Source organism: Muscardinus avellanarius, assembly GCF_963383645.1.
Source record: "Muscardinus avellanarius genome assembly, chromosome: 6".
NCBI lineage: Eukaryota > Metazoa > Chordata > Mammalia > Rodentia > Gliridae > Muscardinus > Muscardinus avellanarius.
In genome coordinates, this window is record NC_137791.1 from 30,092,613 (window position 1) to 30,117,627 (window position 25,015).

General features: G+C 48.3%; 1 protein-coding gene and 1 pseudogene across 2 annotated transcripts in view; both read left to right on the forward strand.

The window, feature by feature from the left end:
• The window catches only part of TMEM144 (transmembrane protein 144), a gene marked incomplete at both ends in the record, with an annotated part of 45,280 nt that overhangs the window by 12,123 nt on the left and 8,142 nt on the right, over positions 1-25,015 (forward strand). The window contains 6 exons of the mRNA XM_080697512.1: positions 597-678; positions 1,060-1,136; positions 3,566-3,684; positions 6,426-6,545; positions 8,817-8,914; positions 14,405-14,458. Coding sequence (XP_080553638.1) covers positions 597-678; positions 1,060-1,136; positions 3,566-3,684; positions 6,426-6,545; positions 8,817-8,914; positions 14,405-14,458 — 550 coding nt within the window. The remainder of the gene's footprint in view (positions 1-596; positions 679-1,059; positions 1,137-3,565; positions 3,685-6,425; positions 6,546-8,816; positions 8,915-14,404; positions 14,459-25,015) is intronic.
• LOC308264484 (oligosaccharyltransferase complex subunit OSTC-like) lies at positions 7,190-7,640 on the forward strand (annotated as a pseudogene). The gene has a single exon. The product of its transcript is annotated as an oligosaccharyltransferase complex subunit OSTC-like (transcript).

Consider the following 25,015-nt stretch of genomic DNA (forward strand, 5'->3'; position numbering starts at 1 on the left):
AAATAAGTCTCATTTCTCTTACCATACTGCCACCTTCCCCCTTCAACCTTACTGAGCTAGGACTCTTCTTTCTAACTAACCCGTTCTTGTGACTAGCATTGATAGTCTTGCTTTCTTTCTCATGCCCAGAAACCCCTCTCCCATCCATTTGGAAGCTAAGGCTGTGTCTTTACTTACATATTTGAGGTTTTACCATGTCTCAAGAGGTATGATGATCACTGTGTACACATCATCACTGGATTTTTATCCTGGTTCTAGAAAGAAAGTTTATCCCCATATTTTATTGGGTGAAAAAAGGCTCAGAGGAGTTCATTTATTAGAAAATCATAATAGTTGGTTAGGAAAAAAAAAACAAGGACATTTCTGCTATCTTCAAATATTCTAACCTGCCATTCTATTACTATATTAGAAAACCAGAAGACTTTTATTGTGTAATCATGAGAGGAAGAAATGGCAAGACTTCTGAAGGGGAAGCCGGGAAATAATCATCATCTCATTCAGACTTGATGATTTAAGTTGTGTTTTCACTTAAAAATCAGGTAGCTTGATATTAACCTGTGTGTGGTAAATACCTCTAAAATATATTTTCTTTACAGCGCCTTCATATTTTTGTTCATCAAAAGTGAAGTACCAAGTAGCACGTGTTCCATGGACACCACACCACTGATTGCTGAGCAGGTGAGCATCAGGTGAGACAACTGGGTTGGAAATTCAGATAAAAGAAGATGCAGGAATATGACATACACATGAGAAGATTGTGTCTTCCAGTTATTGGAGGTTTCATAAGCAGTTTGTTCATTGAGAGAGGCTGGAAAGCAGTCGGTATTTTTACAGCAAGGCATGAACCTGTGGAAAACATAAATAAATGGAGAACTGCGCAGCCATGGTAAATGAAAGGGGCCGATGCAGAAGCAGTGGGCTTTACGCTGTCAGCTGCAAGCGTGCTGCATTCACATTTCCAGGCGTGTTTGAGAGAGGAGAGGAGACCCACCAAGTCTCTGTCCCTGGAGCGATTATGAACTGAGAGTTCTCTCTGTCCTGTGCCTATGTCTTCCGCAGGCAATCAACACAGCACAGGATCCCTGTCCTGGTAATTCCTGGGTGGATAAAGTTCCTGCAGTGTACCGCCGCATCCTGTAAGGAGAGCTGACTTCTTTCTTCTTTTTTTCTGTTTCATATTAGGTTAAAGCAGGGGTGAGTAGAGTAACCCGATTTTCATCTGAGTTCAAGAAGACAACGGCAGGCCTTGACTTCTAGCACCCTAGGACAAGGTTGTCTTTGTCCTCTCACTAATTTTTGGTACAGTGGTTTTTGAGCTCAGCTGCTTCAGGGCATGCTAAGCCCCTATAGTATCTCTAACCTCAAAGCGAATGACCAAGACACCCTCATCCTTTGGGACTTTGGGACTTGTACCTAAAGTAAAAGAGATGCACAATGTCCAACGTGTGCAACTCTGGTATTGCACTTCCCGGAAGCCCACCCAACACTCACGTGTTAGAAACTTTAAAAGCCCAAGGTATTTGCTGTCACATATAATGAAATAGTTTATGTCCATGTGGGTCTGCTGCCATTGTCTCCATCATGAGGACTCAAAAAATTAGGCTCAACATCAACCTGGTTAAGTGTTGGGTTTGGAAGGGGGTTATTTGTGTTTTTTGGTTTGGTTTGGTTTGGTTTGGATTCATTTGGGTTTTTTACTGCCAAGAAAATATGAAAATATACAACTTGTATTTTACAATTTATGACTATTTTGTGTTTTGTTGACATCTCCTCCTCCTCCCCTGTGGTCCTGAGTATTGAACCCAGGGGTATTCTACCTCAGAGCCCCACCTCCAGCACTACTTTATTCTTTACTTTGAAACATGGTCTCACTAAGTTCCTGAGGCTGGCCTCAAACCATGACCTTCTGTCTCAGACTCCCAAGTACTGGGATTACAGGCACGTACTACCACTGTACCTGGTGGTAACACTTTTTTTTTCTAACTCAAGAGTATAAAGCCATTTTTTTTTTTTCGTGAGTGTATGTGTTTCCAGGAATCAAACCCAGGGCCTCATGCATGCTCGGCAAGTGCCTGACCACTGAGCTACATCCTTAGCCTGAAGCTTTTCTTCTGATAGTATATGTACTCTTCACAGTGGGAAAAGAAGCAGTGCAATAAATAGTTGAATAAATGAGACAAATGAAAGAATGAACACATAAGCAAACTGTGAAAATAAGATGTTGCTATTTTGGCTCAAAATGAAACAAATCTTTCCAACAAAAGATTTCTTCTGCAAACATTTTCAATTTTTTTTCCATGAAGCATCTTCCCTTTGAAGGGACATTTGTTACAAAATAATTTTAGTTGTCTTGCAACTAGCCAGGCCTGGTGTATGTGTTGCGCTTGGGACACTCCAGTCCTCTCCCAGCTCAGGAATTTCTGGAGAACACATTGCCTTCATTGCCCTGAGACCTCCCAGAGTCTCACACCCTTCAATGAGACTCAATAAATCAAGATTCCTTAAATGAAAAGTAGTCAAATAGGCTAAGAATTTGTTTCCAGGCTTAGGAGGAAATAGTTTTATTCAAAACTGTTCCATGTCATTACTCTCTGTATTCATTTAAATGGATTGTTCCAAAATAGTAATCATCTGCCCCCAGGTCATCAGCAATGATCACTCTGAAGATAGGGCCCAAGTCTAAGGAATCAACATGACCCCCGTGCTTAACATGAAACAATTTTATTCTTATTAAAAGGGAATGTTTGCCAGACATGGTGGTGCATGCTTGTAATCCCAGTATTTGGGAGTTTGAGACAGGAGGAAAGCAGGTTCACGGCCAGCCTCGGCAACCTAGTGAGGCCATCCGAAACTTAGTAAGATCCTGATTCAAAATAAAGGAATTAAAATAGGGCTGGAGGTATAGCTTGGAGGTAGAATGCCCCTGGTCTTACTCTTCATACTACACACGCAAAAAAAAAAAAAAAAAAAAAAGAAAGAAAAGAAAAGAAAAGAAAAGAAAAAGAAATGCTTTCCCTGAAATATCCAGATCGCTTGATCAAATCAGCATGTCTCCCCTGGCTATCCCATAGTGGAAGAATACTCAAGTGATTCTGTGGATCTCAATCGTTATTTTGAACAAAAATGTATTTAGTACTTAGCTCTCCAATTTTATGCTGGCTTAGTCCATAAACAACACCTCATTCTTTAATTTGGGAGCCGAGTTTATTTACATAGACGATAAAACAGTAGCAATAGCCTCATCTTCTGGTGCGTAATGACAATTTATAGTGATAATCCATTGTGACCTCTGCAAACGTGCTTCCGAAATCAGACAGTGGGGGACTGCAGCTGTTTCCCTGGCGCCCAGGTCACTTAACTCTGCAGACTGTTTCTTTGACGTCTGCCAATCACAGAGATTGAGATAGATGGGTGGTTTCTGCTGAATTGCTTGTGATCTGCATTTTGATGCATGCTTTACTTATGATTCCATTCCGAAGCGTGCTTTACTTATGATTCCATTTCTGTGTTTGTCAGAAATACTGCTTCAGGCTGAGATTCATAGTGATTCATTTTGTTTCTTCAGGGGCTGCAGCCTTGCAGTGATCTCTGGAATACTCTATGGGTCTACATTTGTGCCTATCATTTATATTAAGGACCACAGCAAAAGAAATGACAGCATCTATGCAGGGGCAAGCCAGTATGGTGAGAGTAAAAGTTATCATTATTACTAAAAAGAAACAAACTCATTAGTACCTACTTTAGTACCTACTCCTCTATGAATACAAGAATTGTGATAGAGTAAATATTGGTATGTAGATTTGATCTTTTTCACTTGATTTAAAAAATACCTAAAGACTAAAATTATTAGGATCTGTATGAGTATTTTCATGTGTTCTTTGCCATACAAATTGTATGGTAAAGATTCATTTCAGCTGCTGGGATCTTAGCACATGGTTCTGGCTTTCCAGCAAGATCTGGAAGTTGTTTTCCATTCAGATGATCTCTGGAAAGAGATGTATTATACTTCTTTAGAAAAGCCCAAAGCAGCCGGGCGTGGTGGCGGACACTTGTAATCCCAGCATTCAGGAGGCTGAGACAGGAGGATCGTGGTTCGAAGACAGCCTCAGCTACTTAGGCCATTTGCAACTCAATGAGACCCTGTTTCAAAATAAAGAAGAAAAAAAAATAGGGCAGGGGGTGTAGATCGGAGGTCAAATGTCCCTGGGTTCCATCCCCAGACCCGCAAAAAAAAAAAAAAAAAAAAAAGAAAAGAAAAGCCAAAGCATAGTACATCTGTTTTGTTGGATATTATTTTATAAGCACAGAGTGGTGCATTGAAGCTTAATGCTCCCTGAATATTTCACTTTTCAGTGGTAAAATTAATCTCTCAGGAGTAAACTAACACTGTATGCAATAGCCTTGAACAGGTTCATAAGGAGATGAACCTGAAATGAATGAAAGGAATGAACCTGTAATGAAAACATGGCTTATATACACCCAGCAGATGATAAAGGGATGAGATCTTGGATACACTGAAATTCTAAATTATACAGTGCAGAAAATGAATGTGTATTCAAATAAGAGAGATGTGTGGAGAGCAAAAATCATGAGGGGAAGATTGATGAAGGAGTTGAGATTTGAGCTAGGCTTTAGCTGAGTGGCTAGACTTTAAATCGGATGCCATGTTTTTCCTTTTAATATTTATTTAGCCCCATGTATAGTTCTCAGCCCTTTTATTGGCTTCTGTCTTTTGTTAAGATCTTATACAAATGCTTTTTTAATATTTCTATTATTTTCATTTTAAAGGATAAAAGCTAATAAAAATAGGATAACACAGAATAAATAAAGAGAAGAACAAACAAGAGGGAGGAAATAAAAGAAACCAGGAATGAGTCTAAAACCCCTGAACTGCACCTGCTAGAAATGAGCCATAAATTTGACTATCATATTTCTTATAACCACATAGAAAATCAAGTCAGTCTGATGATTCAGTGAACATAAGATAAAAATAACTAATTGTTCAGGAGCAAAGTTGTTCTTGGTACTGGAACATAACAAACAATGTCCTCAACGATTTCTTCACAAAATAGAACAATGAGTTCTTAGAGATCTTTCTTACAACAACTCTAAATATAGACTCATGAGAACACACTTTATTCTAGTTTATTCAAAATAATTCTAGGGAGGGATTCATTTTTTATTTTACTTAATAGACATGTATGCATTATGTGCTCGTTGGAAAGATTTTGCAAATATCAACTCAGCGTGCCCTAATAGAAAATGATACTGTTATTATCTTTGCTCTACAATTGAAAAAAATTGAGTCAGAGACATTAAATGATTGGTCCAAGTCCATTTTTGTTAAGTGGTGGAATGGATATTTATACCAGGTGGTCAATGTTTTTTGTTGCTGTTTTACTGTCTTTTGTGATGGTCTATATATGGATGTATTGTTCTATGATCCAGCAGCATGACTTAAGATTTAAAATAATCCCTCAGCACAGCCACTCATCTTTGTCAACATTTTAGGTGACAGAAACATTAAATCCAATGTGTCTTTCCCAGCCAACAACCCAGAGTGCATCCATCTGTGTGGCCAGAGTGCCATCTGCTTAAACTGTCAGTAAAATTAAGGTTTGCTCTGACATAGGCCATGAGGATGTGTTATTACTCCTTCCCCTCTGGTGGATGGCTTTATGGTAAACAAATGATAAAGATCTTTGGAAGAGTTTCCTGAATATCCTATGTAACTGTCATCTGTAACAGAAAGGCTAATCTCTAGATTGATCAATCGACCATACAAAATTGATACTTCCCAATTTGTTGCTATTGATTTTTTTTTTTTTTTTTGTGGTACTGGGGGTGGAACCCAGGGGCTTTCTACCTCCGGGCTATACTCCCAGACCTATTTTATATTTCATTTGGAAACAGGGTCTCAGTAAGTTGCTAAGAGTCTCACTAAGTAGCTGAAGCTGGCTTCCAACCTGCACGATCCTCCTGTCTCAGCCTCCCAAGCGCGGGGATTTCAAGCGTGCGCCACCACGCCCAGCTATGTTGCTATTGTTTTTTAATTCACATTCCCACTACCGTTGCCCTGAAGATTTGCTACAACTGCCAAGGTCACTAGTAAAATTAGATCTACATTCTTAAAGGGAGGCATTAACATCACAGTCGCATAATGATCTCATCTAGCATTCTAAGATGATCATCAAAAAATAGCCTCTTTGGTTTGATTATAGTAACTCATTTACTACTTAATATTTCTAAATTTTAAATTTGAGAAATATATGCAGACACATGTAAAATAATAGGATGATTAAATGTAATTAATTATTTCTCTCCTTCTATGGTTAGTTTTGTTGAGTTTGTTTTATTTTCAGAACTCTAAGTATACTTGGGGTGGTTAAAATGATGTTTGAGCATTTTATAATCTGTATTTTCAGATTTAGACTATGTTTTTGCACACTTCAGTGGGATCTTTCTTACAAGTACAATTTACTTTCTGGCCTATTGCATGATCATGAAAAATAGTCCTAAACTATATCCTGAGGCAGTATTACCAGGTAAGAATATTAATTAAAGAAAATCTTATTACTGTGTGAAAGATTGGTCCTCTACTCATTTAGCTAGAATAATTATTTTCCAGATACTAAGCCATCTTGTGTGTGTATGTGTGTGTGTGTGTGCGCGCGCGCGTGCACATATATACATGTTCTTTTTTTTCTTTGGCCCACTTCACCACCAAATATGAAGTATTGAAAAGCCAGGAAACTGGAAGTGTGAAGTACTTACCACTAGTACAAAACCTAAAACTTATTAAACAATGATTCTAAGGTTTTTTTTGTTTTTTGTTTTGCCTGTGTCAAAGCATCTTCTGTATTTATCATCAGTCTTCTATTTCACAATCTAAAGATTAACAGAGTTCTGTAACTCTTGAAAAAATCATCAACACATAGGAATCTGCAGTAACTGGGGAAAGCAGTTTGTCCTTGTCTAAAAAGTACAAAGAGATTATTATAGAGTTCAAAAAGTGTTTGTTAAATACACATACTATTTGGTCTTAACCCCTTTCTTAAAATAATAATAACATATCTCTTTTAAGAGTTTACTGTAATTCAGTCTGGAATATAGGTACACAAAGATTTAAAAAACAAACAAAGCATATGGCTTGGGGCTTGAGGCCTGAGTGCTGCCTGCTGCCACCAACATGGAGACCTTGTACCGAGTCCATTTCTTAGTGTTCGAATGCCCCGAGCTGAAAAAGCTGAAGAAGCCACCCTGTGTGCACACAGCCCTTCAGCCATGATGGTGTACACGCTGGTGGTGGTGTCTACTTCCTCATCCCTGGAGGAATAATCTATGTGATTGTTGAACATCCAAGTGTTGACTCTCTGACTGATGAGCATGGGCGTCAGAGGCCAGCAGCTTTCTTGGCCTACAGAGTAAATGGGCAGTATATTATGGAAAGACTTGCATCCAGCTCCCTGTTTACAATGGGAGGTTTGGGTTTCATAATTCTGGACCAATCCCAGGCACCATATATTCCAAAACTCAATAGATTTCTTTTCCTATTCATTGGATTCATCTGTGTCTTATTGACTTTTTTCATGACTAGAGTATTCATGAGAATGAAACTACCAGGCTATTTGATGGATTAGAATGCCTTTAAAAAGAAATAAATGGTTACTGGATTTGCCCCTGTTAATGAAGTTTTAAAGGCTGTACCAATCCTCTACGATGAAATAAGGAAAAGAATAAAGAGCAGCAGTAAAGGAAGTATCAACTGAAAACATGGAAAGCTTAGTCCAGAGTTTCCTGGTATCAAAGACAATTGTATTACAGTATTTTTTCCTGCTGACTTATTCTCCTGCACCGGCAATGCTAAGTGGTGTTTCTTCTTAATTTTTCATTTCTTAAACATACCACACTTTCTAAAACTATAATGTTTAATAAAGTAATTATTTTTTACAACCCCTAAACATTTTTTGGAGATATTTCTGATTTTCATAAAATAAGGTAAAATTAGGAAGCAAGATCCCAAAGCTGACTCCACACTGTGGTCACCTCACCAACAGCTTTGCCTTTAAGTAGTGTGTGTGGTAGTTTGATAGTTCATATATGTATGCAAGACTATTTTCCTGAACAATAAGATGTGTGAAAGGAGCAGACATAAATAATTTTTCTAATGAAAAAAAAAAATAAAAGCTAGGGGGAAGCTCACCAAATGCTCTGTGCATGTATGGCCCTATCACTGTGAACTCTATTGTAATGTGACACTATAATTCATTAATAAAGTATGTTTAAGAATAAATAAATAAAAAGTATGAAAACAGCATTAGCTAGAGATTCATTCTGAATGCCTGATTGGTTACGGTAAAGTATGTCACCTTCTATAAAATGGTAGAATATTTACTGAATATCTAAAATTTTATGGAATTTTTCACTGGTCCTTTTACTTCAATATTATTTTTTTTTCCTCTTAGCTCCAGCATCATTCTGAACTTCTCTTCTTTTTATGGTTATGGCTTACTGTAAATGGTGTCTGCAGAAAATGTTAAGATCTGGTACTTCCTTTAGTCTCTCTCCACTACCTCATCTCTACCTCAACTACTACTTTGAATACTTTATTTAATACCAATAGAGGGAGGGGGCTGATCGTTACCCCCATAGCAGACAAGAGCAGAAAATTATTTGGTTTCTAAAATGATCCTACAACAGGGCTCAAAACTCCATATAAACTACCAGTGATGCTATCAAGCTTTGGTCTGTGCACTGCGGCTCTCTTCATGCCAGCAGAGCGCGGCTGCCAGGGCCGGCTGCTGTCTTTGTTTCAGGGCTCCTGTCAGGCGTGCTGTGGGCGGTGGCCACCTGCTGCTGGTTCGTCGCTAACCACTCTCTCAGTGCTGTGGTCAGCTTTCCCATCATCACAGCGGTGAGTAGGCTAATTGTTCATCCAAACGTTTTCTTGTCCAGTACAAATCTAATTCTTCCAAACTCCTCTGAGTGAATAAAGACCAATGTGGAGTTTGATTATTTTAGGAGTAAAATGTAAAGATCAGGCAGCTAAATGGCCACTCTCCAATATTCATGTCCTTGATTAAGAAACATTTACAACCTCATTTTAACAGCTTGGCTGGTGCTTCCTCTTTAATGTGCTTGCCCTGCTCTGTTCGATCTTTTCACCTAAGGTCATTTTAGAGATACCATAATTTGCTATTTATAACAATATTAATCTCTATTTGTGTAATATTTCTTAAATAGAACAAGTGGCTTTATGTATATTATCACACCTGAATCTCAAAACAACCTTGAAACTGAAAGTTCTCCAGGCCCCTCTTGATGTGGTGCTTTGCTGTTTTTAAGGAAAACTTTCAGAAAGTACTAAGGCAAGGAATTATCTTTAGATGCCGCCATTTATTATGGCCTACTTAATGCAATTTGCTTTGTCCAATTTTTAGATGCCACTTATGTGAAACACGATTAGGTAACAAAAAAGCAAAAATGCTTTCTTTGACATAGCCAAGATAAGTATCAATAGGATAAGAAGAAAATTGAGGCAGCAGCTAAGAGCATCAGCTAAGTCATACGGCCCGTGGAACTGGGAGACGTCTAAGTACAGAGATTCCAGAACACAGTGCTTCTTTCTGCTATTGGTATGGAATGCAAAATTTAGACTTGTTTCAGTCTAATATGGTTCTCAGACAGTTATATATCCACAGGAGTTACTTCAATGTTGGTTCTTATGTCTTCTGTAGGTATCTTGGATTGATGACCAGTTATTCACCCATCCTCCCTACTTCCTAAGTCATCACAAACAAATTTTGCCTAAGGCACTTTCATAGCACACCTGGGAAAGCCTAGAAAATGGATTTTTTTGGGGGGTGGTCTAAAAAATGTTGCATAAAAACATAATATAATAAACTTAAATTTCACACAGCGTATTTTTGACAGTGCTATTTTATTTATAAAATAGATATCAGATGCAACTAAATTTAAATAGTAGCCGTTTTGTTTTTAGTTTTAAAGAACCTACATTTTTACATTCTTAACCCCTTTGAGGAAAATGTTATTTATATCTAGCATGTTATAAGGCATTATTTTAGATCCAAAGTCCTCATAACTGGAATGATTTAAAAGGACCCATTATTTTTCAAGAAAGAATTGATTTTTTAACATTTTAAGGATTTTTAATGTTATGATGTAACAGGAAAATATAACAGGCAGTATGGTATAAAGCATAAAAACACATTTTTAAGAAAAATATATATTATGGCAAGTATAAAATATATTACTCAGTTACAGATATAGATGTTATTAGAAAGTATTAATTCTATTACATATTAGTAGTAATATTTAAATAGATTAAGTAACTATTCACATCAGATTAAAAATTTTTTTCTTCCTTATGATGGTGATTTTTTCTCCTTTTAATCATATTCTATTCTTAAACAGCTGTGGGTTAGGCCGGACATGATGGCGCACACCTGTAATCCCAGCACTTGGGAGGCTGAGACAGGAGGATCTCACAGGTTTGAAGCCAGCTTCAGCTACTTAGTGAGGCTCTCAGCAACTTAGTGAGACCCTGTTTCCAAATAAAATACAAAATAGGTCTGGGAGTATAGCCCGGAGGTTGAAAGCCCCTGGTTTCTACCCTCAGTACCAAAAATAAATAAATAAATAAAAGGCTGTGGGTTCTCAAAAAAAGCATTTGACACAATATGTAAAACGTACAGCTATGGTTATGTTATAGAAGGCAAATAGAAATACAAACATAAATAGAACATCAAAAACATGATAAGGACAAAGAAGGAAGCAAATAGTTTCAAGAACAACAGTTGCTGTGACGAGACATTGAATTTCGCTCTGTACTTCCCACAGGGCAACGCAGTGGAATAACCAATTCTCATTGACTGGTTTCTCATTATTTCCTCAGAAGAAAGCAATGTTTTTCAGCACTAGCTTCCTTTTTTAAAATTTTTTATTGGTGCATTGTTGTCATACATCTTACTGGGATACAAGATGATGTAGACATACATGCACACATCACCCAGTTAGCCCTTGCCCAATTCCCACCCCATTCCCTCCTTCTCATGTTTGGCATAGTGATTGACTTTGATGTGCTTATTAAGGTACATCCTGTGCATTACAGAATTCCCCCCCCCATCCCCTCAGGTCACTTTATTTGCTCATCTATAGAATCTTATTCTTATTCTGTTTTTTTTTTTTTTTTCCTGGAAGCCCTTCTACCTCCGGGCTACACTCCCAGACCTATTTTATACTTTTTTATTTTGGAAACAGGGTCTCTTAAGCCAGCGTGGCTAACTTCGAACCTGCCCGATCCTCCTGTCTCCGCTCCCAAGCGTGGGGATTACAAGCGTGTTCCACCACACCCAGCAATCTCATTCTTCCTAATAGAAGTTATGGGATGGGCCCTATAAAGTGGACATTGAACAACAAATAAACAGTATCTTTTACCAAAAAAAAAAATAATAATATAGGAGAGAAACGATTTTACTCCCATCCTTTCTTGTCCTGAGCTGTGATAAAGCCTAATTCTGTGGAGTAAATAAATCCCAGAGGTGTGTGGTGTGGACAGGCCTTGGTAGAAGTGCTCACTATGACTCTTGGAGACTTGCCCATATCAGGGATTAGTCTTGAAAACTTGTAATGTAGGCAGAGGCTCATTCACCAGGCGAGACTCCCTCTGGTGCTCCAGGGTTGTTACCTGAGAAAAACAGCATTCATCGGAGATGAGGGACTACATCTGCTCCTTCCATTCCCCACTGGGGTCACTTGCTTGGTTTCACTTCTGCCTCACTGTTCAATGGCAGCCTGATGCACATGCTGGAAAGACTTAGCCTCAACCAGGCGTGGCGGCTCACTACCATAACCTCAGTACTTGGGATACCATAACCTCAGTACTTGGGATGCTGAGACAGAAGGATCGCAGGTTGAAGGCCAGCCTCAGCAATTTAGCAAGACTCTACTTCAAAATGAAAAATAAAAAGGGCTGGTGCTGTAGCTCGGAAGTAGAATGCCCCTGGGTTAAAGCCCCAGTACCAAGTAAAGAAAGAAAAATGCAGAAATGGCAAGAGAAGTGAGGGAGTTAGAGAAGGAGGGAAGAAAAGGAGGATGGGAGGAGAAGAAACGAGAAAGGAAACAAGGAAGGGGGGAGGAGACAGGACCCTCAGCAGGGGCAAGGACAAGGTACCTCTGCTTCAAGACTTCCAGTTTTAAAAGACGCATCGACTTATCCAGAGGTTCATCTTCTTAAAATAAGATCAAGCCCCCCTTCTTGGCAAAGGCTGATTTACATGTAATTTGTATTAATTTACAAAAAAAAGCAACTCCAACTGTCAAAACAGTTGGACTTTTTGTTTAAGACACCCTGCTATGTGGCTGTCCTTTTCCAGAAGCAAAGTCTGTCTATACGTTGACCTATGTTCTTACTGTTTTTATCAGTGTTCCACTTCCTAGAACCACATTACTCTTCACAGTAACTCCCAGGTTCTTATCTAAAGTTATATTTAGAAAATCATCAGGGCAGAGCACACCTGTAATGCCAGTACTTGGGAGGCTGAGACAAGAGGAATACAGGTTTGAGGTCAGCAACTTAGTGAGACCCTCAGCTACATATTAAGACTTTGTTAAAAAAAAATAAAAAGGGCTAGGGTGAAGATTGGAAATAAAACATCCCTGGTTCCAATCTCTGGTACCAAGAAAAAAAAAAGGGGGGGGGGGAGGAAAATCATCAGGCAGAAAAAAGCTCCATCCCAGTACTTGAGAGCTAAGACAGGAGGATCACAGGTTCAAAGCCAGCCTCAGCTACCTGTTGAGGCCATCTGCAATTTAATGAGAACTTGTTTCCAAATAAATAAAATATGTCTGGGGTGTAGCCCAGAGGTAGAGTACCTCTGAGTTCCATCCCTAGTACCACAAAATAAAGCCTCAAAGGACAGGGAGGGGAGCTGCGTTATTGGCTTCTACCATGTTCTCTGAAGGGAAATGAATTTTCAAAAGGAGGATAAAAATTCTTGAGTGATTGGCACACATTAATATAATATTTCCTCTCCTGTTATTTCCTCCCATCCCGTCTCAAGTCAGCATGGGGTTCCCTGAGAGGCCCATATGCTTCTTGTTTGACTTGAGTTTGGAGGCTCAGGTCTCCACATCACTGATGAAAGGCAATTCCTTTGATCTGTTTCTCAGGCCCCTGTGATGTCGGCTTTGCAGGTGCTGACAAACAGAGTAAAGTACTTCTGTTTCTCCCCTTGCATACCAGGGGTGGAATTCAACTTTGTTCACCCAGTTACGTAGGTGGGAAAAGCATTTTGGAATGATGCACTGAATCTCTTCCAGCGTTCCTGCAGGGTCTTAAGGGGATCCTCAAAGTCCCGATACGACACACCTTCTCTACAAGACCATGGTTAACACAAATTCCACTTTTGTTTTTGATTTGTTTATTTATTTTGACTTGCTGACTAAAAGAAGAAAAGAAAACTGAACCAAACTTATAGAATCAAGTTTTCACATAGCAGAATCATTTCCTTTCTTCAGCTCGTTTCCTTTGTCCTGTCATTTCATTCTTGCCTTTGTCTCCTCTCAGTAACCCCCTTTTTGGTCCCTTCCTTCCGTGTTGTTTTTAAATCTTCCTGTATACTCTCTGTAGCATCCATGTTTGTTTAATGTTAGACTACTTTCTGTCTCTGCTGAAGTAACATTTCACTACCATCTTCAAGTACATCCTGCGTCTTCCATATATATGTTTTTGTACATTATTTGTCAGACCCAAAAACCTGCTAAAATTTATCCATTTATGAGAGTCTTATGCCGAAGAAAGAAGTTGTTGTGCGCTGAGTGGCATTAATCCCATTTTTTTTTTTTTTTTTTTTTGGTGGTACTGGGGGTGGAACCCAGAGGCTTTCTACCTCCGGGCTATACTCCCAGACCTTTTTTTTTTTAAATATATTTTATTTGGAAACAGGGTCTCACTAGGTTGCTGGAAGCCTCACTAAGTAGCTGAGGCTGGCTTCGAACCTGCGCGATCCTCCCGTCTCAGCCTCCCAAGTGCAGGGATTACAAGCGTGTGCCACCACGCCCAGCTATTAATCCCATTTTTAATATCTTGAGGACAACAGAAAAAATAAGAAGCCATTTGCTTAGCAAAATGGTTTACTATAAATATGTCACATTAAAGAAAAGTATCCTATGGCAAAAAATATAGCATCATCAAAAATAAAAATTAAAAGCATGAAGTTAAAAAAAGCTTTCATTTTTTACTTAATGTTACTTGATGTTTGGCTTAATGTAAAGTTAAGGTTGATATTATGGGCAATTTTCCCTGGAAATATTTTTATATATTCCATAGAAGACAGTTATAAGGAAATATCCGATTTAATCAAAGTTCTTGTTTTTATTTAAGGGTCCAGGATTCATAGCTGCATTATGGGGTGTCTTCGTTTTTAAAGAAATACAGGTATGTACAAAAAGGGGCAGGTTTAAAATTGGGGTTATGTCCAGGTAAGAAAGGTATTTAATATTATGTTTGTGTTATTGTCTGAAAGTTGCACGTGACCCGTAGGCCCCATGGCAGACAATGCATGAACGAATTTAATGGACCATTTGTTCAAAAGTTCTAAAACCTAAATGAAAAAGGAAATACTAAAGTTATAATTATTATAAAATATCTGATTTTTCTCTACTTCTACAATGAGAATACTTTAGTTGACTTTAATTTTCCTGAAATGAGTATAGTTAAGTAACCAAATAAAATGAGAGAGAGAAAAATTTGTTGAGTGTAAAATATGGTAGATATACAAGATGAAAGATTTTTAAAGTTCCAAACATTAAAAATACTCCCTTGAAACAAATGGAGTTTGGGGATGCATCTTTCTATGAGTACCGCTGTCTCACCAAAAAGGTCTCAGAATCAAACCAACAACTTCATAGGAAAACAACGTGTCCACAGGTGGCTACTAACATTGATCTTTCAATTGTGATAATGGGAATTATAAATGATACTCATCCAGTAATTCTAGTAAATGTGTGAGTGCTTTACTACAATTATTTAGAAGTTTCCCAATTGCCTTTATTTGTGGAAAGAATCTTAAACTGAGGAATATGTGTGTGCATGCTAATAAAATTTCACAATAATTTTATTAAAGACAATATAAATCCAAAGACCCTCTGGCAAGATATCATAGGCAGTATTTTTGTTAAATATACTATCATAACAAATAATTCTTTCTTCTAAAAATCTGGTGGTGCTCATCTTTGGAATCTATAAGGTAAATGCAGTCTTAACTGATCTTTTAAATGATTATTTAGTTTTAGATTTAAAATATATCATTCTAAATGAATCTTTAAGAGACCCCTGGAGAAACCAGGCCCAGTAAGACGCTGGGTTCTGGGCGGGGGTCGCGGGCGGGGCACGCCAGATGGGGCCCGGGTCGCGGGACTCTGGGCCCCGGCCGAACTGCGCGTAGCATGCCAGACCCCTGGAGAAACCGGACCCAGTAAGACGCTGGGTTCTGGGCGGGGGTCGCGGGCTGGGCACGCCAGATGGGGCCCGGGTCGCGGGACTCTGGGCTCCGGCCGAACTGCGCATAGCACGCCAGACCCCTGGAGAAACCAGACCCAGTAAGACGCTGGGTTCTGGGCGGGGGTCACGGGCTGGGCACGCCAGATGGGGCCCGGGTCCCGGGACTCTGGGCCCCAGGCAGAACTGCGAGTAGCACGCCAGACCCCTGGAGAAACCAGACCCAGTAAGACGCTGGGTTCTGGGCGGGGGTCACGGGCTGGGCACGCCAGATGGGGCCCGGGTCCCGGGACTCTGGGTCCCGGCCGAACTGCGAGTAGCACGTCAGACCCCTGGAGAAACCGGGCCCAGAACAGAAAAAGATAAAGAAAAACATCGGAGAGGTGGTAAGAAAGCCGTCATGGATGCCAGGAACTGGAGATGCAGAAAAAACTTATCTAAATGCACTGGAACTTATGGAAAAATTCGCCATGAAAGAGGACTGCTATTTCTCTATATTGTTAAGAATCTCAGACATCACATATAAGGAGAGAGTTTAGCGGAGACCAAGGAGAAATGCGATGTTGAAAGAGTTCTTCGCTATGGTGGTGGAGACTTGTATTCAGGAGAAGCAGAAACCGGATCTTACCAACTTTATTTTTTTGGAGAAATTACACCAAATGTCGAATGCTACCATCACGCATGCTTCGGAACACTGGACAACATTCAGAGTGGAAAAAGAGCCTGAGAAGGATTTGAAACGGTGGAGGCAGTGGCAATGCCAGTGGCCAATATTCGGGGGAGGCAGAGATCTGATACATTACAACTGGAACCTTTGAAATAATAACCACAGAGACAGTGATCGGAACCTGCTGAGGGGTTAGGCGGGCGCCGGGGCCAGTGGCCGACATCAGAGCTTGCTGTGAGGCAAGGCCACTACTGAGGCCTCCGTGGCCGGGATTGGAACCTGCAGAGGGGTTAGACCGATGCTGGGGCCAGCGAGGCCGGCATTGGAGCCTGCCATGATGCAAGGCTTGTGCTAGGGCCTCCGAGGTCGGGTCCGGAACTTGCTGAGGGGTTAGGCCGGTGCTGGGGTCAGCGAGGCTGGCATCGGAGCCTGCCGTGAGGCAAGGCCAGTGTTGGGGCCCCCGAGGACGGGACCGGAGCCTGCTGAGGGGTTAGGCCGGTGCTGGGGCCAGCGAGGCTGGCATCAGAGCCTGCCATGAGGCAAGGCCGGTACTTGGGCCTCCGAGGCCAGGATAAGAGCCTGCCGAGGGTTAGGCCGGTGATGGGGCCACCAAGGCCGGCATCGGAGCCTGCCTTGAGGCAAGGCCGGTACTGGGGCCTCCGAGGCCAGGATAAGAGCCTGCCGAGGGGTTAGGCTGGTGCTGGGGCTAGCGAGGCCGGCATCGGAGCCTGCCATGAGGCAAGGCCGGTACTGGGACCTCCGAGGCCGGGATAACAGCCTGCCGAGGGGTTAGGCCGGTGCTGGGGCCAGCGAGGCTGGCATCGGAGCCTGCCGAGGGGTTAGGCCGGTGCTGGGGCCAGCGAGGCCGGCATCTGAGTCTGCCGTGAGGCAAGGCCGGTACTGGGGCCTCCGAGGCCAGGATAAGAGCCTGCTGAGGGGTTAGGCCGGTGCTGGGGCCAGCGAGGCCGGCATCGGAGCCTGCCTTGATGCAAAGCCAGTGCTGGGGCCTCCAAATCCGGGATCGGAGCCTGCTGAGGGGTTAGGCCGGTGCTGGGACCAGCGAGGCCGGCATCGGAGCCTGCCTTGAGGCAAGGCCGTACTGGGGCCTCTGAGGCCGGGATCGAGGCCTGCTGAGGGGTTAGGCCGGTGCTGGGGCCAGTGAGGCTGGCATCGGAGCTTGCCGTGAGGCAAGGCCGGTACTGGGGCCTCCGAGGCCAGGATAAGAGCCTGCCGAGGGGTTAGGCCGGTGCTGGGGCCAGCGAGGCCGGCATCGGAGCCTGCCTTGAGGCAAGGCCGGTACTGGGGCCTCGAGGCCAGGATAAGAGCCTGCCGAGGGGTTAGGCCGCTGCTGGGGCCAGCGAGGCCGGCATCGGAGCCTGCCGTGAGGCAAGGCCGGTACTGGGGCCTCCGAAGCCAGGATAAGAGCCTGCTGAGGGGTTAGGCCGGTGCTGGGGCCAGCGAGGCCGGCATCGGAGCCTGCCTTGAGGCATGACCAGTGCTGGGGCCTCCGAGGCCGGGATCGGAGCCTGCCGAGGGGTTAGGCCGGTGCTGGGGCCAGCGAGGCCGGCATCGGAGCCTGCCTTGAGGCAAGGCCGGTACTGGGGCCTCAGAGGCCGGGATCGGAGCCTGCCGAGGGGTTAGGCCGCTGCTGGGGCCAGTGAGGCCGGCGTCGGAGCCTGCCTTGAGGCAAGGCCGGTACTGGGGCCTCGAGGCCAGGATAAGAGCCTGCCGAGGGGTTAGGCCGGTGCTGGGGCCTCCAAGGCCAGGATAAGAGCTTGCCAAGGGGTTAGGCCGGTGCTGGGGCCAACGAGGCCGGCAGCGGAGCCTGCCGTGAGGCATGACCAGTGCTGGGGCCTCCGAGGCCGGGATCAGAGCATGCCGAGGGGTTAGGCCGGTGCTGGGGCCAGCGAGGCCGGCATCGGAGCCTGCCGTGAGGCAAGGCCGGTACTGGGGCCTCCGAGGCCAGGATAAGAGCCTGCTGAGGGGTTAGGCCGGTGCTGGGGCCAGCGAGGCCGGCATCGGAGCCTGCCTTGATGCAAAGCCAGTGCTGGGGCCTCCAAATCCGGGATCGGAGCCTGCTGAGGGGTTAGGCCGGTGCTGGGACCAGCGAGGCCGGCATCGGAGCCTGCCTTGAGGCAAGGCCGTACTGGGGCCTCTGAGGCCGGGATCGGAGCCTGCCGAGGGGTTAGGCCGCTGCTGGGGCCAGTGAGGCCGGCATCGGAGCCTGCCGTGAGGCAAGGCCGGTACTGGGGCCTCCGAGGCCAGGATAAGAGCCTGCCGAGGGGTTAGGCCGGTGCTGGGGCCAGCGAGGCCGGCATCGGAGCCTGCCTTGAGGCAAGGCCGGTACTGGGGCCTCAAGGCCAGGATAAGAGCCTGCCGAGGGGTTAGGCCGGTGCTGGGGCCAGCGAGGCCGGCATCGGAGCCTGCCGTGAGGCAAGGCCGGTACTGGGGCCTCCAAGGCCAGGATAAGAGCTTGCCGAGGGGTTAGGCCGGTGCTGGGGCCAACGAGGCCGGCAGCGGAGCCTGCCGTGAGGCATGACCAGTGCTGGGGCCTCCGAGGCCAGGATCGGAGCCTGCCGTGAGGCAAGGCCGGTACTGGGGCCTCCGAGGCCAGGATAAGAGCCTGCTGAGGGGTTAGGCCGGTGCTGGGGCCAGCGAGGCCGGCATCGGAGCCTGCCTTGAGGCAAGGCCGTACTGGGGCCTCAGAGGCCGGGATCGGAGCCTGCCGAGGGGTTAGGCCACTGCTGGGGCCAGTGAGGCCGGCGTCGGAGCCTGCCTTGAGGCAAGGCCGGTACTGGGGCCTTGAGGCCAGGATAAGAGCCTGCCGAGGGGTTAGGCCGGTGCTGGGGCCAGCGAGGCCGGCATCGGAGCCTGCCGTGAGGCAAGGCCGGTACTGGGGCCTCCAAGGCCAGGATAAGAGCTTGCCGAGGGGTTAGGCCGGTGCTGGGGCCAATGAGGCCGGCAGCGGAGCCTGCCGTGAGGCATGACCAGTGCTGGGGCCTCCGAGGCCGGGATCGGAGCATGCCGAGGGGTTAGGCCGGTGCTGGGGCCAGTGAGGCTGGCATCGGAGCCTGCTGTGAGGCAAGGCCGGTACTGGGGCCTCCGAGGCCAGGATAAGAGCCTGCTGAGGGGTTAGGCCGGTGCTGGGGCCAGCGAGGCCGGCATCGGAGCCTGCCTTGAGGCAAGGCCGGTACTGGGGCCTCGAGGCCAGGATAAGAGCCTGCCGAGGGGTTAGGCCGCTGCTGGGGCCAGCGAGGCCGGCATCGGAGCCTGCCGTGAGGCAAGGCCGGTACTGGGGCCTCCGAGGCCAGGATAAGAGCCTGCTGAGGGGTTAGGCCGGTTCTGGGGCCAGCGAGGCCGGCATCGGAGCCTGCCTTGAGGCATGACCAGTGCTGGGGCCTCCGAGGCCGGGATCGGAGCCTGCCGAGGGGTTAGGCCGGTGCTGGGGCCAGCGAGGCCGGCATCGGAGCCTGCCTTGAGGCAAGGCCGGTACTGGGGCCTCAGAGGCCGGGATCGGAGCCTGCCGAGGGGTTAGGCCGCTGCTGGGGCCAGTGAGGCCGGCGTCGGAGCCTGCCTTGAGGCAAGGCCGGTACTGGGGCCTCGAGGCCAGGATAAGAGCCTGCCGAGGGGTTAGGCCGGTGCTGGGGCCTCCAAGGCCAGGATAAGAGCTTGCCAAGGGGTTAGGCCGGTGCTGGGGCCAACGAGGCCGGCAGCGGAGTCTGCCGTGAGGCATGACCAGTGCTGGGGCCTCCGAGGCCGGGATCAGAGCATGCCGAGGGGTTAGGCTGGTGCTGGGGCCAGCGAGGCCGGCATCGGAGCCTGCCGTGAGGCAAGGCCGGTACTGGGGCCTCCGAGGCCAGGATAAGAGCCTGCTGAGGGGTTAGGCCGGTGCTGGGGCCAGCGAGGCCGGCATCGGAGCCTGCCTTGATGCAAAGCCAGTGCTGGGGCCTCCAAATCCGGGATCGGAGCCTGCTGAGGGGTTAGGCCGGTGCTGGGACCAGCGAGGCCGGCATCGGAGCCTGCCTTGAGGCAAGGCCGTACTGGGGCCTCTGAGGCCGGGATCGGAGCCTGCCGAGGGGTTAGGCCGCTGCTGGGGCCAGTGAGGCCGGCATCGGAGCCTGCCGTGAGGCAAGGCCGGTACTGGGGCCTCCGAGGCCAGGATAAGAGCCTGCCGAGGGGTTAGGCCGGTGCTGGGGCCAGCGAGGCCGGCATCGGAGCCTGCCTTGAGGCAAGGCCGGTACTAGGGCCTCGAGGCCAGGATAAGAGCCTGCCGAGGGGTTAGGCCGGTGCTGGGGCCAGCGAGGCCGGCATCGGAGCCTGCCGTGAGGCAAGGCCGGTACTGGGGCCTCCAAGGCCAGGATAAGAGCTTGCCGAGGGGTTAGGCCGGTGCTGGGGCCAACGAGGCCGGCAGCGGAGCCTGCCGTGAGGCATGACCAGTGCTGGGGCCTCCGAGGCCAGGATCGGAGCCTGCCGTGAGGCAAGGCCGGTACTGGGGCCTCCGAGGCCAGGATAAGAGCCTGCTGAGGGGTTAGGCCGGTGCTGGGGCCAGCGAGGCCGGCATTGGAGCCTGCCTTGAGGCATGACCAGTGCTGGGGCCTCCAAGGCCGGGATCGGAGCCTGCCGAGGGGTTAGGCCGGTGCTGGGGCCAGCGAGGCCGGCATCGGAGCCTGCCTTGAGGCAAGGCCGGTACTGGGGCCTCAGAGGCCGGGATCGGAGCCTGCCGAGGGGTTAGGCCGCTGCTGGGGCCAGTGAGGCCGGCGTCGGAGCCTGCCTTGAGGCAAGGCCGGTACTGGGGCCTTGAGGCCAGGATAAGAGCCTGCCGAGGGGTTAGGCCGGTGCTGGGCCAGCGAGGCCATCATCGGAGCCTGCCGTGAGGCAAGGCCGGTACTGGGGCCTCCAAGGCCAGGATAAGAGCTTGCCGAGGGGTTAGGCCGGTGCTGGGGCCAATGAGGCCGGCAGCGGAGCCTGCCGTGAGGCATGACCAGTGCTGGGGCCTCCGAGGCCGGGATCGGAGCATGCCGAGGGGTTAGGCCGGTGCTGGGGCCAGTGAGGCTGGCATCGGAGCCTGCTGTGAGGCAAGGCCGGTACTGGGGCCTCCGAGGCCAGGATAAGAGCCTGCTGAGGGGTTAGGTCGCTGCTGGGGCCAGTGAGGCCGGCATCGGAGCCTGCCGTGAGGCAAGGCCGGTACTGGGGCCTCCGAGGCCAGGATAAGAGCCTGCCGAGGGGTTAGGCCGGTGCTGGGGCCAGAGAGGCCGGCATCGGAGCCTGCCTGAGGCATGACCAGTGCTGGGGCCTCTGAGGCCGGGATCGGAGCCTGCCGAGGGGTTAGGCCGGTGCTGGGGCCAGCGAGGCCGGCATCGGAGCCTGCCTTGAGGCAAGGCCGGTACTGGGGACTCGAGGCCAGGATAAGAGCCTGCCGAGGGGTTAGGCCGCTGCTGGGGCCAGCGAGGCCGGCATTGTAGCCTGCCGTGAGGCAAGGCCGGTACTGGGGCCGCCAAGGCCAGGATAAGAGCTTGCCGAGGGGTTAGGCCGCTGCTGGGGCCAGCGAGGCCGGCATCGGAGCCTGCCGTGAGGCAAGGCCGGTACTGGGGCCTCCGAGGCCAGGATAAGAGCCTGCTGAGGGGTTAGGCCGGTGCTGGTGCCAGCGAGGCCGGCATCGGAGCCTGCCTTGAGGCATGACCAGTGCTGGGGCCTCCGAGGCCGGGATCGGAGCCTGCCAAGGGGTTAGGCCGGTGCTGGGGCCAGCTAGGCCGGCATCGGAGCCTGACTTGAGGCAAGGCCGGTACTGGGGCCTCTAGGCCAGGATAAGAGCCTGCCGAGGGGTTAGGCCGGTGCTGGGGCCAGCGAGGCCGGCAGCGGAGCCTGCCGTGAGGCATGACCAGTGCTGGGGCCTCCGAGGTCGGGATCGGAGCATGCCGAGGGGTTAGGCCGGTGCTGGGGCCAGCGAGGCCGGCATCGGAGCCTGCCTTGAGGCAAGGCCGGTACTGGGGCCTCAGAGGCCGGGATCGGAGCCTGCCGAGGGGTTAGGCCGCTGCTGGGGCCAGTGAGGCCGGCGTCGGAGCCTGCCTTGAGGCAAGGCCGGTACTGGGGCCTCGAGGCCAGGATAAGAGCCTGCCGAGGGGTTAGGCCGGTGCTGGGGCCAGCGAGGCCAGCATCGGAGCCTGCCGTGAGGCAAGGCCGGTACTGGGGCCTCCAAGGCCAGGATAAGAGCTTGCCGAGGGGTTAGGCCGGTGCTGGGGCCAATGAGGCCGGCAGCGGAGCCTGCCGTGAGGCATGACCAGTGCTGGGGCCTCCGAGGCCGGGATCGGAGCCTGCCGAGGGATTAGGCCGGTGCTGGGGCCAGCTAGGCCGGCATCGGAGCCTGCCTTGAGGCAAGGCCGGTACTGGGGCCTCCGAGGCCAGGATAAGAGCCTGCTGAGGGGTTAGGCCGCTGCTGGGGCCAGTGAGGCCGGCATCGGAGCCTGCCGTGAGGCAAGGCCGGTACTGGGGCCTCCGAGGCCAGGATAAGAGCCTGCCGAGGGGTTAGGCCGGTGCTGGGGCCAGAGAGGCCGGCATCGGAGCCTGCCTGAGGCATGACCAGTGCTGGGGCCTCTGAGGCCGGGATCGGAGCCTGCCGAGGGGTTAGGCCGGTGCTGGGGCCAGCGAGGCCGGCATCGGAGCCTGCCTTGAGGCAAGGCCGGTACTGGGGCCTCGAGGCCAGGATAAGAGCCTGCCGAGGGGTTAGGCCGCTGCTGGGGCCAGCGAGGCCGGCATTGTAGCCTGCCGTGAGGCAAGGCCGGTACTGGGGCCGCCAAGGCCAGGATAAGAGCTTGCCGAGGGGTTAGGCCGCTGCTGGGGCCAGCGAGGCCGGCATCGGAGCCTGCCGTGAGGCAAGGCCGGTACTGGGGCCTCCGAGGCCAGGATAAGAGCCTGCTGAGGGGTTAGGCCGGTGCTGGTGCCAGCGAGGCCGGCATCGGAGCCTGCCTTGAGGCATGACCAGTGCTGGGGCCTCCGAGGCCGGGATCGGAGCCTGCCAAGGGGTTAGGCCGGTGCTGGGGCCAGCTAGGCCGGCATCGGAGCCTGACTTGAGGCAAGGCCGGTACTGGGGCCTCTAGGCCAGGATAAGAGCCTGCCGAGGGGTTAGGCCAGTGCTGGGGCCAGTGAGGCCGGCATCGGAGCCTGCCTTGAGGCAAGGCCGGTACTGGGGCCTCCGAGGCCAGGATATGAGCCTGCCTAGGGGTTAGGCCGGTGCTGGGGCCAGCGAGGCCGGCATCGGAGCCTGCCTTGAGGCATGACCAGTGCTGGGGTCTCCGAGGCCGGGATCGGAGCCTGCCGAGGGATTAGGCCGGTGCTGGGGCCAGCTAGGCCGGCATCGGAGCCTGCCTTGAGGCAAGGCCGGTACTGGGGCCTCTGAGGCCAGGATAAGAGCCTGCCAAGGGGTTAAGCCGGTGCTGGGGCCAGTGAGGCCGTCATCGGAGCCTGCTGTGAGACAGTACCAGTGTTGGGGCCTCCAAGGTCGGGACCAAAGCCAGCTTAGGGGTTTGACCGGTTCAGGGGCCAGCGAGACCAGAACTGGGTCCTCCCATGAGGCAAGGCCGCTGCTTGAGCCAGCGAGGTCTGGATCAGTCCACTGAGTAGCCAGGCCACTACTGGGACCATCAAGAGTGGGATTGGTACTTGCAACGCAGCATGCACAGAGAAATATCGCAGAAAATATAAATCAGACGCTTCTCTTAATCAGCAATAACTAGGAGGAAAAGGGCAACAGGAAGAGGTTGAGCTATAGAAAGGGCCCTATAGTGAAGCAACTAATGTGACCAATCAGAGGGTATGTAATACTGCAGGACGGAGCCTCTTTAAAACGCAGGAGGTACATAAACAAATGTATCAAAGTAAATCACCAAAGAAGTGTGGGATGGAGGGAGGGGGAGGGAATGGGACGGGGGCTGGAGGAGGGCTAATTGGATGATGTGTGCTTGTATATCCTCTCAAGTCTTGTACTCCAATGTGATTGATATATGACTACAATGCACCAATTTAAAAAATAAATTAATTAAAAAAAAATAAAATAAAAAAATAAAAAAAATAAATGAATCTTTAATTATAGTTTTTATCTTTAATACTTGTATTGGTGCATTATAGTCTTAATAGTTTTACATCATAATGTAACAAATAGTGATAGTAGAAACTTTTAACTTAAAAATATAATTTGATAAATTAAGATTCTCCGATGAAATAATGTCTATTATTATTGTTATTATTATTATTATTATTATTATTATTATTATGTGTGTGTGGTACTGGGGTTCCTGGAAGCCCTTCTACCTCCGGGCTACATTCCCAGACCTATTTTTATTTTCGGAAACAGGGCCTCTTAAACCCCGCAGATGAAATAATATGTTTAAAATTCATGAACTGAGCCGGGCACGGTGGCGGCACACGCTTGTAATCCCCGCACTTGGGAGGCAGAGACAGGAGGATCCTGCTGCTTCGAAGACAGCCTCCTCCTGGCTTAAGAGACCCTGTTTCCAAATAAAAATAAAAAATAGGTCTGGGAGTGTAGGCCAGAGAAGGGTTTCCAGGAACCCCAGTACCACCAAAAAATAAAAAATAAAAATAAAGTTCATGAACTGAATTTTTATTTTTTAATAATCAAAAACAACTAGCCAGGCATGGTGGTACATGTTTATAATCCCAGGATTCGGGAGGTTGAGATAGGCGAATCCTGGTTCATGGCCAGCCTCAGCTACTTAGTGAGGTCCTTTGCAACTCAGTGAGACCTTGTTTCAAAATAAAGAAGAAAAAATAGGTCTGGGGGTGTCGCTTGGAAGTAGAATCCCCTGGTTTCC